General features: G+C 39.8%; 1 protein-coding gene across 2 annotated transcripts in view; it reads left to right on the forward strand.

Moving 5' to 3' along the window:
- The first annotated feature begins 10,062 nt into the window (after window positions 1-10,062).
- Window positions 10,063-13,538, forward strand: part of nfixb (nuclear factor I/Xb) — a 231,448-nt gene continuing 227,972 nt past the window's right edge. For both annotated transcript variants that reach the window (XM_052131251.1, XM_052131263.1), the window contains exon 1: window positions 10,063-10,090. In XM_052131251.1, the coding sequence (XP_051987211.1) occupies window positions 10,073-10,090 (18 nt within the window). In that variant the 5' untranslated portion in view covers window positions 10,063-10,072. The remainder of the gene's footprint in view (window positions 10,091-13,538) is intronic.

Genomic DNA, 13,538 nt, shown 5'->3' on the forward strand with positions numbered 1-13,538 from the left:
GTAAAATTTGAGTTTTTTTTTTTTTATTCTGTAAAGTACTGACAACTTCCAAATTCCCCCCAAAACTGTGTCATTTTGAGCATTTATTGGCAGAAAATGACGACGGGTCAAAATGACAAAAAAGATGCTTTTCAGACATCGAATAATGCAAAGAAAACAAGTTCATATTCATTTATAAACAACACAATACTAATGTTTTAACTAATGTTGCTGTTCTCAACCATACTAGAACTTAAGCCGATTTTCCACCATCTGGTTGAGTTCTTGCTGCAAAACCGTGTTGTTCAGTGCTGATCCGGGTGCATTTGCGATTTATTTTTCCATTGTAGTGCGGTGAAATCAGGAGAATGTACCTACAGATACGTCTTTTGATGACCGTGTGAGAGGTAAACATAGGAGCGATCTGGATCTCGATCTGGAGGATGATCACTTATTCCAGTTTTTATGTCTGCTAATCCCTGGGTTTTACTTTGCTAATACATAGGAAAGACATGTCCCATTTGTTCCAAAAAGGAAAGCAAGAGCTAACTAAAAAGGATATTTACTGAACAATTGTAATACAAGTGTTGTCTGAAAATAGTATATGACAATATATTGATACATTTTGAGTTTTAATGAGCTAGTAGTCGACTTTGAAAAAGGCAAATGTTACAGTACTAGTTAAACCATCCTCATAAAATCATGAGGATACAGTAAACATGATTTTTTTATGAACTTTTATTAACTTCAGCCAAGCTAGAAACAACTAAAAGTAATATACGTTATTTTGGAGTTGGCAAATTGACAATCGTCAGTCGCCACGTACTAAAGCCTTTCCACCAGCATGGATGAGAACGGTTATCTAACCATGCAATCGTTCAGCCTGATGGTGGAAAAGAGGCTTTATAGTGAGAAACAGGCCCACCGATTCCATACCATATAAGGAGAAGGAGGAGGAGCTAAAGAAAGTGACAAGAATCATCACTGGGTCACATCTGTCTTGTGACATGGCATCTCGTGTGAGCGTAAGAGCCATGTTGGAGGGCACGATTTTTTTGTGTGTGTGCAAATAACAACTTACAAGGGGTTTGGGGTTATAATGTGCAATCTGCTGCACGACAGCTGGTAAAAATGAGATAAATCTAGAAAAGCCAAATAATAACCCGTCCTCCTGCTTAGCAAGGAGGCCACCATGTTTGATGACGACCCAGTGACCACAGACCTGTCTACATGTGCTGTAATCACACCATCTGCTAGTAAGACCCTGTACTTGAACTGCTGCAGTTACAGTCACTCGGGGAAAAAATATTTAGGAACATTGAAACATCATACCCGAATTCGGATAAGCGGTTGAAGATGGATGGACATTGAAACAAGTTTTAAATGTCTTTAGTCTTGAATTTGTTGACGGAAAAGACAGGAGAACGATTCAGCACGGCAGCTTCGATTAAATATTTTAATAGTTTGACAGCCCTAAAATAAATAAATAATAAATAAATAATAAAATCTACATCGCCAGCACTAAACACCATTCATATGGTTGAGGTATTTTATTTTCTGTTTTGTCTTAAGCAAATATTTTTAGCCTATTTTTAAATGGACTGTTCACCCAAAAAATCTTTCATCGTTAACTCCCCCTCATGCCATCCCAGATGTGTAGGACTTTCCTTCTTCTGCAGAACACAAATTAAGATTTTTCAAAGAATACTTCAGCACTGCAGGTCCATACAATGCAAGTGAATAGCAGCAAAAACTTTGAAGCTCCAGAAGCACATAAAGGTTTACTATTTGCCTCCTTGAGAACGGATCCACCAAGTCAGGACTACTGTGCCATTGGATGGGTACCAGTAACAAAGTCCATGGCAATATGGTACCACAGTCTCAAATGGACTGACAGTGGCTGGAGAAGCCCTACTGGAGGCCGACTGGAAGTCTTATTGCTAGCTAAAATAGGACAAGCTGAAACAAGCTGAAATAAATTGACGAAAGTCCCGTGCAAGTGATGGCCACCAGAATAATTTCTTAACCAACACTTGGGTATGAGCAGCTGTTGGATGGCAAGCCAGGCTGGAGGATTTCCCCCACTGAAGGACCTGTGTTCAGACTGAGTCAGGAACATACAACAGACTCCCTGCACACTTTGCAGGAATAGTGTCATCATGCAAAGTCAAGCATACTCAGGACACAATCTCCCAAGACACTGCTGCCAGCAGTCAGATGGGAAGACAGTATCTGGGGAGGTCGAGTTGAACTATAAAAAACAGTGGAGAGAGCAGAACCAAGAGACTGTGACTAACAAAAAGGACTCCAAGACAATACTGAACTCACCCCAGTTTAAATGTGGATTATGAAAAACCAGCCACGGGTGTCCCATAACCATTGGAGCGGAGGGAGAATGAATGAATTAAAATCAGATCTCTTCAAAGTGATTTCCTGAGATGGTAAGAATGAGGGGGGCATTGATGTGAGTGACCTTGGTGAGGGGAGGGTTACACAGAAAGTGCTGGCAGAGATGGGTTCTTTTAACAGGGAACTGGGAATGGCACACTGGTTGATGAGGATATTGTCCATGAAATAACCCTCTGCTCCAGAGTCAATGAGGGCGAAGATCCAATGACTGATGTTGCCACACTGCAGCATGGTTGGGAGGAGTGTCCATAGTCCAGGGGATTTATCAAGATGAGCAAAGCTCACCACTAGCCCTATAACTAATGGCGAGCAGCCCCTATTTTACTGGAAAGGATGTGGCGGTGTGCCCTTGTCGTCCACAGTTGAGACATAAGCCATTGACCAAGCAATGTTGTTGTTCTTTGGGTGATTGCCGAGCTCTCACAGTCATTTAACCACTGGAGTCGTATGGATTACTTTTATGCTGCATGTTTGTGCTGTTTGAAACTCCAAAGTTTTTGTCACCATTCACTTGCATTGTATGGACCTACAGAGCTGAGATATTCTTCTAAAAACATTTGATTGTGTTCAGCAGAAAAAAGAAAGTCATACACATCTGATGGCATGAGGGTGAATAAATTATGAGAGAATTTTCATTTTTGGGTGAAATAACCCTTTAAGTTTCACTTATAATTCTAGTGTCTATTACTAAAAAAATATTTATGTAAGGAATGAATTAAATACATATAATTCATTAAAATAAATTAAAATAAGAATGAAAAATTATCTATGTGCAGGCCTGTTTTGCTGAGTGTAGGATGTAGAGGAATAAGGCCTTGACATCTCAGACTGCTGGAGGTACTCCACCATATTTGTTCCAACCATATGTTACAATAAGGCAATGAGAAAGAAAACCAAAAAGGTTATAGAAAGTTATCAACCCAATGTCTAAGCAATCCAACAATCATCAGAGTATTGGAAGCATGGTTAATAAATGTAAATGTTTCAGTGCAATAACAAGTCGAAGTTTGCGGCAGTTTGTGATTTTTCACACGAGGTCTTTGCCTCACTGGTGATGGTTTTAAAGTGCAAAGAAAAACTCAGACTTTGATTCATTGTGAGTGGTGGTGGCATAGTGGGCAAAGCACATTGGGCTAAAACACTGTTAAACAGAAGGTTGCTGGTTTGATCCCCACAGCCACCACCATTGTGTCCTTGAGTAAGTCACTTAACTCCAGGTTGCTCCGGGGGGATTGTCCCTGTAATAAGGGCTCTGTAAGTCGCTTTGGATAAAAGCGTCTGCCAAATGCATAAATGTAAAATGTAAATGGCTCATAATTTATTTATTAATTAATAGTTACCTTATTTGGGGCCTAGGTAGCTCAGCAAGTAAAGGCTCTGACCACCACCCCTGAGTCGAGAATTTGAATCCAGGGTGTGCTAAGCAACCAATTGGCCCGGTTGCTAGTGAAGGTAGAGTCACATGGGGTAACCTCCTTGTGGCCTCTAAAATGTGGTTCTTGTTCTTGGTGGGGCACATGGTGAGTTGTGCGTGGATGCCACGGAGAATAGCGTGAAGCCTCCACACATGGTACATCTCTGCACTAACGCGCTCAACAAGCCACACGATAAGATGCACGGATTGAGAGTCTCAGACGTGGAGGCAACGATGATAGGATGATAATAGGGCCTACAGGGTATCAACTAAATGAATCATGTAGGTGAAATATTTTGGATTCAACATGGGAAATTTCACAGAAAGGAGACGTTTGCATTACTAAATAAAAGTCAGAAAAAGTAAATAAACCTATTTAGTATCCAATGGTCAATACAGGCTAGCAAAGCCAAAGCTAACGAAGCTAGCTTGACAGCTAATAACAGCTGATGTCATCTGAGCTGTCCAGTTCTGATTATGGAAAGGTATCTTTGCATTTTCTGGTGTATAGTTATGATATTACAGATAAAATCACTGACACAAACCTTATGTCACCAAATAAATCCTTCAATTTGTCCACGCTGAGAACCGGCACAAAAACTACCCAACAGAGAGAAAATAACCCAATGAAATGACCCAACAGGCCCAGCCCAGCATTTGGGTTGACAAAATAACCCAGCACCCAGTGTACAAGCTGATGAGTTAATCAATAAGCAGGTTTTATTTTTAAGACACTTTGCTTAAATATTAATCAGCTTATTTTTTTAATAGATATTTGAATGTTATGATAGTTTACATGATTTGGAGATGGTGAAAGTTTAGAATGTAAATTGGTGTAGGCCTATATCACAATTCAATTCATTTTACAGACACAAGAGTTGTGTTGAATGGATGAATTATCATGTTTGAACAGTCTTAAAGGGGGTTAAGATTGTCCAAGAGCTTTTCTTTCACTCATAGTGCTGCATGTGGTCGACTTCAGTATTTATCAAAGGTCCATGCCAGCTTCAGTGAGCAGATGAGCACAAACTGCACTTTGAATATCTGGAACGCAGCATGGGAGTGTGGATTATTAACCAGCCAACACTGCCAGAAAGAAAAGAGCCTTTTGTTTTAAATACTCCAGCCGTCCCTCTTTATCAAAAATCCCTCCCCTCCTTCCGCTACTCTTCTTTTAGTTTAGATTTCTTTTCAAAAATGTAAAGATGGGACAAACAAGCAGCTTCAGAAAGACGCTCGAGGAGAGACAGATGTCAGAGCTTTTGTGTCGCGGCGAGTGCATCATTATAACCCGAAAGTTCCCATGGTGGGGGGTGCAGGGTTTGAGAAGGGGTTTGCAGCGTGCCATGCACAACATAGGGCTTAATTTAGACACCAGTGATCAGTGCCAACTGAGGAGCTTTAAAGACATGATTCACGACCATCTGAGAAAACCAGGTCTGTTGGCATTCAAATGCAGCCTTGTCAGTATAGATAAATAATTAGTGCTGTTTTAACAAACCCCTACTGAAACTTCAACACTTCAAACTAAGTTCTTATAGTAATACTACATTCATCTTGCACACATATACATCAATGTAGTGATGTCATGGGACATGGTTTACAGCCAATGTCATCTTTAGCAAGGGCTGTAAGACAAAATGGTGCTTTGGTCTACCCAACCTGGTAGACCTGGTGCTTGAGTTGTTCAAACACTAAGCTGGGCTTCTAGTACAAAAGAAAGGTAAATTATATAGGCACTGTGCATGAGTTCCTTCTCTTAACTTGTTCTTGTGAATACAACCAATGAGGCCATCCACATGGCCTTATGATTTCATATTTACAGTCCATAACATGAGAGATGAATGGAGAAGTTTTTGCATTATGGGTTGGTTCTATTCATGCTCACTGCTGTTTCCTCCATCCACAACAACTGGAAAACAACGCTGGGAATATTCATATGTCATCATTGAATGTTCTCTGAAAACATGATGGCTGTCTCTGTTTTCGCATGTCTTTAGTGTTCACAGGACAACCTGTGAAACTTGTATTACATACTGTATGCTACACATATTATGTGATTTTGATGTAATGATGCTTTCTCCATATATTACAATTCCATTTCATCATTTACCCTTTAGTCATTATTCACTTTTATCCAAATTAACTTACAAATGAAACAAAACCAGTAATGTACCATTCCGGGACAATAATATTAACAATAGCACAATACAGAAAATCAAGAGTAAACCAGAGTAATACCGAAACTAGAGACATGTAACTGAAGACATTTTGGGAAATTAATTTTAATGTAACAATTAAATGACACCCCATATCTCTTAAATATTACACCTATAGGAAGCATGCTTTTCTGACACTACTCTCAAAGTGCTTTACACGTTTAACAGGGGACTCTCCTCAACCACCACCAGTGTGCTGCATCAACCTGGATGATGTGACGGTAGCCATAGTGCGCCAGTACGCTCACCAAACGCCAGCTATTGGTGGAGAGGAGAGAGGAGAGTTATAGAGCCAATTAATAGATGGGGATTATTAGGAAGCCATGATTGAGAAGGGCCAATGGGGGGAATTTGGCCAGGCACTGGCTTTGTATGTCCACATTAATGAGCAATTTGACATTTGTCTCATGTCTCCATCTCTTGTGCCTTCATCCAGTGGGGATTGATCATGCCTCATCGTCCAGTCTGAAGCTGGGCCCTTCTGCTGAGGCTTTGAAAATGGATGCAGTGCCAAAGGTGCTAAATACAGTTAATGGTCTATTAATTATCTTGGCATCTCTGGAGTTCTGAAAATAAATCCATGTCCTCTCATTGCTTCCCTTGAGAGCATTTGAGCACCAATCAAATCTGCAATACTGAAAATTCAGACATTAATTTTTTTTTATGTAAATATATAACAGAGATAGCAGTTTAGTGCTTTTAAAACCTGGCATAGAAAAATAGTATACAGTGTAAATTGAAGACAAAGTAGGCCCTTAAATAATCTGCTTCCAATATTGACTGACCAAGAACATATTCAGATTGATACAATAATAATAAAAAAATAACTAATAGTGGCCGATAATAACTGAAATATTGAGCATCCCTAATATGTTTATGTTCTAGATAAATACTTTTTACAAGGTTGCAAACACATTTATTTAGCTAGCCTCAGCATGCATGATTATACAGATATTTGCATTATATACCACAGTTAGTTCTGGTCCTCGAATCTGATTGGACGAGAGACATTCCTTGAGCACTGATGGTGTGACATTTACTGTGTGTATCACTCCGCTTGTGTTCCTGCTGTTCTAAACTAAAGTGTAAAGCAGTGCACATCTGTTTGGAGTTACTATCTTTATTTTTGACATTACATATGTTAGTCAGCAGTTGGTGGCAAAAGATAATTTTTGTGTGTAATATGAGCCAGTTGGAGACGTAAAGGGAATCCGTTAGTCATTGTTTACATAGAACAGCGCTACGTGATCGCCCGTATTACTAATACATTACCAAAGCTAGGAAATAGCTTTAAACAGCTTTAAATGTACAACTTGGGGATTAAGGCTCATCACAGCTGAGACACAACTGATTAATTACAGAACTCAAGTGCTTACCTTTTATCAGAGTTTCCACATTGGATACATACTGTTTAAAATGGCGGAGGACATTGCAATTTCTATAGGGAATGACTTCTTGCTACCGTGAATTAGAGAGGAATACCCCCGCTTGAACGTCTATTTTCCATTGAGAAATTTTACCATCAGAAAGCTGACAGCATCTCTGCTTGGGTGTGGCAACAGGTGATCGCACACGCTCTCTCTCTCTCTCTCTCACACACACACACACACACATCCATCCATCTATCCCTGTTTATCCAATAACTTGTTAGAACCAGCACAAGCCGTGATAATATTTCTGAAGTGAACTTTTTGAATTACTAATGAAGGCTTGGACGCATCATTTGTTTTGAACCAGCAATGGCAGATTCTGATCCGTCTGATCCGTCTATTTTTTTTTTTATGTACTTGTTCATTGAACTGTTGTATATAAGCAATATCACACTTGCAATTGTGCTATATGGCCCTACATCAGTGCTGATGTAGGGCCATATCGCACTCTTGCTCGTGTGATATTGCCTAATTATAGTTAGCATTTAGGATTGTTTTCCTTGATGTTCGAGCCCCTAGAACGGACCTGTTTCCCACTTTCGACTCACCAGTTAAGAACCACTGGTTTAGATTTACAGCTAATTTCCAATATTAAAGGAAAAAACACTGTGTTTTTATTCTCTGATGGGTATTCACGAGTACAGAAACTGTCCATCCTTTAGGAAAGATCATATTAGAGCGTCCCAATACACCAAATATTCTCAACTTTAACAAAGCTGCATTGATTTCTCTGAGAGCTGACTCATCTCTCTCTCACACACACACACACACACACACACACACACACACACACACACACACACACACACACACACACACACACTATCCCTCCATTGCTGCGGATATTGTAGACCGGCAGAGGTGTGCAGGTGGCACTGGATTGGTACAGACACCATCGCGGTGCTCTCATGCCTGCGCCAATGCCATCTGTCATAAGCAACAACATCTGCAAACCCAAGGTGCCCTTGATGCCCGTTGCCATCGTTGCTTGCTTCTGATTTCTACTGGGGGACGAGCTGGTAGAGAAGCTGCTCCCATAACTCTAATCATATCTTCATCACTAACCATTATGCCATTCCAGAATTGTTTGTCCTGTTGTTTTTCCATCTCTCACAACAGACAAATGGCAATAGCCCGCAGGTCACTTAACCACGTTTTCTTGAATCCATTCCGAATGTGAAGAATTGGTGACTTCTCAGCATGGAGCTATATTCAGGTATTGCCAACATAATCTCCTGACGACTCGTAATAATTCACACTAAATCACACGAAACAGTAAGATTTTGTACAACTTCCCCATAGAAACCAACCAATCAGCAAACAGAATTATAAATTGATACAATACAGACATTAGATTTTAGCTAGCCTCCTAAACTTTATTTCAAGAAAGGAAAATTAAAAATGTGTCTTTGAACAATTTGACTCAACTCGAACACTGGGCATTGCAATGAACATTCTTGGCTGCAATTATGGTTACTTTGTCTACAATGATTTATATTTATTTAACAATGAAATTTAACCAAATATTTTCAGTTTTTTGGAGTGAAGCTTGTGTCTAGGCAAAAATGTGTTTTGGGAGGTTGCCAGCCAGGTGTTGAAATGTAGTTGCTACGGTGTTCTGAGTGGTTGTTAGTGTGCTCATTTGTGGTTACTAGGGTGTTCTTGGTGGTTGCTATGTAGTTGCTAGGGTGTTCTGAGTTGTCACTATGTGGTTGCTTACTGGCCCTAGTCAAAAAGGGCCACCTCCAAGTCTCTTTGACATACTTGTCACTAGACATGGCACAAGACCCGAATTCAATGTAAGCTTACAGGATTTTTCTGCACATTTTAAGGTCCGCTAGACGAAATTCAAAATAATATAAACATGAATATGTTTATTTACCACGAGATTGCAAAAGACTAAAGCATTCCACTTGAAATAACTATTAGTTACAATTCTGTAGTGCAGTTCAATAGAGAAAAACGATTGTTTTAGCTTATATGAGTGCAAAATAGGCCTAAATAAAATAAAAAATCATTGCCACAAAGATAACAAGTTGTGGCAAAATTGCTTGGCATTCATCATTTTATAAAACATACATTTGCAAAGCGGCAGTCGCTTATTTAGGTTCTGTTGAAACCCTACCAGTCAGTGTGGCACAGCTTGGCATCTGATCCTTTGGCCTGCATTGTCAAATGCCATGACAAAAGGAAATCGCTCAAGACATAAGCCTGCATCTCCACTGTGATAAAAGATTCAGTTCCCCTTGCGCAATTTGTCACCTGCCTGTTTATTTTGGCTCCTCGAGTCGAGAACCCACCTTCTTCTAAATGAGCTCATTAGTTGGCAGCGCTTGCCTCGCAGGTTCGCATAATGAGCCTCATAAACGCGGGCGCCATCCACTAAATGAGCCCTGTCACCTCATGTTAGGCGAGTTTGCATAAAACGCTGGCTCATTTAAATGAAAACATTTTCATTCGAAACTTTGCCCGGAAAATTGTTGTTTTGATGAACAATATTTTCGGCTGTTGAACTCACAGTCTTGGAATGTGTAGGGTAGGCTGGTTTATGTTGAATTCCCTAGAAGAAAATAGAGGTTGATTTTCTCGCTTTGCACGAGGCTGACTATTGTGCCTGTTGGATGCATTTCAAAGGAAAGGTATGGATCATAAAGTTCGGGTCTTCTCGGTTTACTGTGTTTGGGTTGAGGTCCCAAAGCGCTGTGGAGCGTGCTGGCATCAGCCCGGAGCATACGATACCATAGGTGATTTATGGACTGCTCTCTTCGCATGGTGAGGAGACAGCCTTAAGTTCATTTCAGGATAGCCCAGATAGACTGAGCCTTTTGAAAGCGTTTTGAGAAAGGCCTGTGCATTGTGAGATTTCCGGGTAATGTTTATGCTTTTAGATTCCTAAACAAGGGGATAAATAACAGTAAGAACATTTCGTAAGATGATTTGCAGGTTTGGATACACTACATAAAACAAATGAAAACCATAGATATACTGACCTTTAATTCTATTACAAAACAAATGGGCTAAACACAGAAAAGTTTCTTGTCAAATGGGAATTTTTAAGAAACTGTTTGCCAGTTCAAGGGTATTGCTTTGTGTGTGCTTGCTAAAGGCTAGGGAATACTTTGCTTTTCCATGTGCCATTATGTCCTGTGGATGGTCAAGCGCTCAGCCTTTCAAAGTATTAGTGGATGGGATTTTGATTCATCCCAGTGAATCGAGTCTTTTGAATCTGTTCCCCAAAAAGATTTGTTCATTGATTCGTTCATTGACCATTTCTGCAAATAGAGCGCAACAGTCTGGATCCTGAAGTATAAATCCCATTCAAATTTTCCATAAACGAATTGATTTAAAATGATAGCTTAAAAACAATTCAAGATAGACCTACCTTGAGCTCAGAGACTGATTATCGATTATACATACTTCTGTTGAAGCTACCTGTCTGCATTATTTAAACTGATTGTAAACAACTACATTACCCATGGTACATCAGAGAACGTTTCACCAATCAGAGAACCACAGCCAACGAAGCCCGTAAAATTAGCCTCGGAGCAAGTGCCCACTCCCATAATGCACTGTGAGGGACCTAATCAAGTCGGTCTCCCTTTACCCTTAAAGCTACACTACATAACTTTTAGCCCTCTAGCAGTTGAAGCATTTATGTGCGAATGAACACTCTTTTGGTTTGCGTCAGTCAGGCTTTGGCTCTGCTCTTCTGTGCAAATGAATCTGATGGTTTGAGGAGATCTGGTGCAACCATGGATACATATGATCAACTTATCAGAGTGAATATCACTAACAACAACAAAACTCGCCCCCTCCCCTCAAATAAACTCAAATAAATAAATAACGAAAGGAAGGAAAAAAAAGACGGATATCCAAAAAATATGTCTTATTACCAGGTAAGTAGCATGTCTTTCCACGGTTTTCCTGACCAACCACTAAGAGGCGCCATGATGAATCTGATTGCAGCTGGACTGTTTTCTGGTTTCCAGAAGAAGCAATGTAGAAACTACCGAAATGAGCGATTCCAGATGGAGAACAAGAAACATTTGAAGTGTTAGTTGGAGTAAAATAGTTTAGGCTATACTAGTGCAGTTGTTGGCTATCATAACTCAAAAAGGTCAATGATGTCAATGTAACTAACCTCAGGACATCTCTGCATGTCATATACACACTCCTGAAACTTTGAGGGGTGTTTCCAGCTAATGAGATTGCGTTGGACACATGCATACTACGACTGCTTTATGAAACTCTTTTAGAACAGTCAATGACAGGCGCATGCACACAGACGAGAACTGTCCGGGTTTTGAGAAAATCTGGGCCGCATGCAGACAGTCTGTGCTGATGACAAAATTGGCATACTGTGCGTGGAGCGATCAGTAATGCTGACAACCAAAATATACTTTGGCCTTAAATCCATGGGATTTTTGCTGAGTTCGGAACACACTTTTAACCCTAAGTATGAGCAATAGAATAAATAAGATAAACTGTAATTGCTTAGTGTTTAGTCAAATGCAGCAATGGCACTAGTAGCTAGGTGGATCCTGATGAGGTCTTTTTATGTGCTCCGTGTTCCTCTGTATCAGCCCCATTGCAGGAAGGAAGCTGCCTTAAAGGGATAGTTCACCCAAATGTAATTTCTCTCATTGTTTACGCACCCTTATGCCATCACAGATGTTTATGACTTTCTTTCATCTGCTGAACTCAAATAAAGATGTTTAGGAAAATGTCTCTGCTCTTTTGGTCCATACAATGCAAGTGAATGGGTACCAACATTTTGAAGCTCCAAAACTCACATAAGTCAGCATAAAAGTAATCCATAAGACTCCAGTGGTTAAAACAATATCTTCAGAAGTGACATGATAGGTGTAGTTGAGAAATATATCACTTTTACATTCTTCTTCTTGTGTTTTTGATGATTCACATTGTTCACGCCCCCTACTGGGCTGGGAGAAGAATTTCAAGACAAGAAGGACTTAAATATTGATCTGTTTCTCACCTAAACCTCTCACATCACTTCTGAAAATATGGATTAAAACATTGTATGGATTACTTTTATGATGCCTTTATTTTCTTTTTGTAGGGTCAAAATTTTGGCACCTACAATTTGCATTGTATGGAGATATTTCTAAAAAAAAAAAAAATCTATATTTGTGTTTTGCAGAAGAAGGAAAGTCATACACATTTGGGATGGCATGATGGTGAGTAAATGATGAGAGAATTTTCATTTTTGGGTGAACTGTCCCTTTAACCTGTGTGTGGTTATTCTGCTCTGTGATTGGCTGAGAGTGAACAGGAGAAATCTTGGTGCAGGCAGGACTGGAGTTGAATACATGAGGAATAGATGGTAGAGGAGGGGTGAAACTTGAAGCAGATGGTTTTTCTGGCACCTGTGTTCCTCTAAAATCAGTTTGGAGCTGTTTTTCACATGTATAAAACAGTCAAGGACGTCTACTGCCAAAAATATAAACACCTCAGATATAACCCTCTTAGCACAGCTAGTCTGTCTCATACAGTTACAGACAAAGTCACGTTAAAGGAGTAGAGACTTTGTTTTTAACAGTTCCTTAAACCCTGTGTCAATTGTTTTTGGCCAAACTGATAGCACGGCCTCAAACTCATAACATTATTTGAGCCAATGTTGGGCCGCTCAATCAAACATAGCAATTTGAGAGTCCCACAGATCCACAAAGTTTACACTCGTCAGGAAGACAATTTATGAATGACTTACTCATAGTTGTCCCTGCACATTATACTCTTATACAAGAAAGTATTTTAACATCGAAAGAAATGTCACACTTCCCCTTTAAGAGGGTTCCTCCTGTTAACAAATGGCCTAGAGATGCTTAACTGCCAGTCAATGTCTATCTTTTTTATGTGTGTGGTCAAGGCAAATCTGACAAACAAACTAAGTACTGTTACTTCAGCTTATACACCAAGTTTGGAGCATCTTATGCCCCATAAGGATACTGTGTCAAAATAAAGGTTGCAGTAACTTTGAAAATTGCATCTCAAGATTCCTATACATTGTTGTGCTTTTAAGTGAGTGGTTCTCCTTCGATGGCTGCACTGCTTGTGAGGTTTGTTGAG

The sequence above is a fragment of the Xyrauchen texanus genome, chromosome 8, assembly GCF_025860055.1.
Source record: "Xyrauchen texanus isolate HMW12.3.18 chromosome 8, RBS_HiC_50CHRs, whole genome shotgun sequence".
In the NCBI taxonomy this organism is placed as follows: domain Eukaryota; kingdom Metazoa; phylum Chordata; class Actinopteri; order Cypriniformes; family Catostomidae; genus Xyrauchen; species Xyrauchen texanus.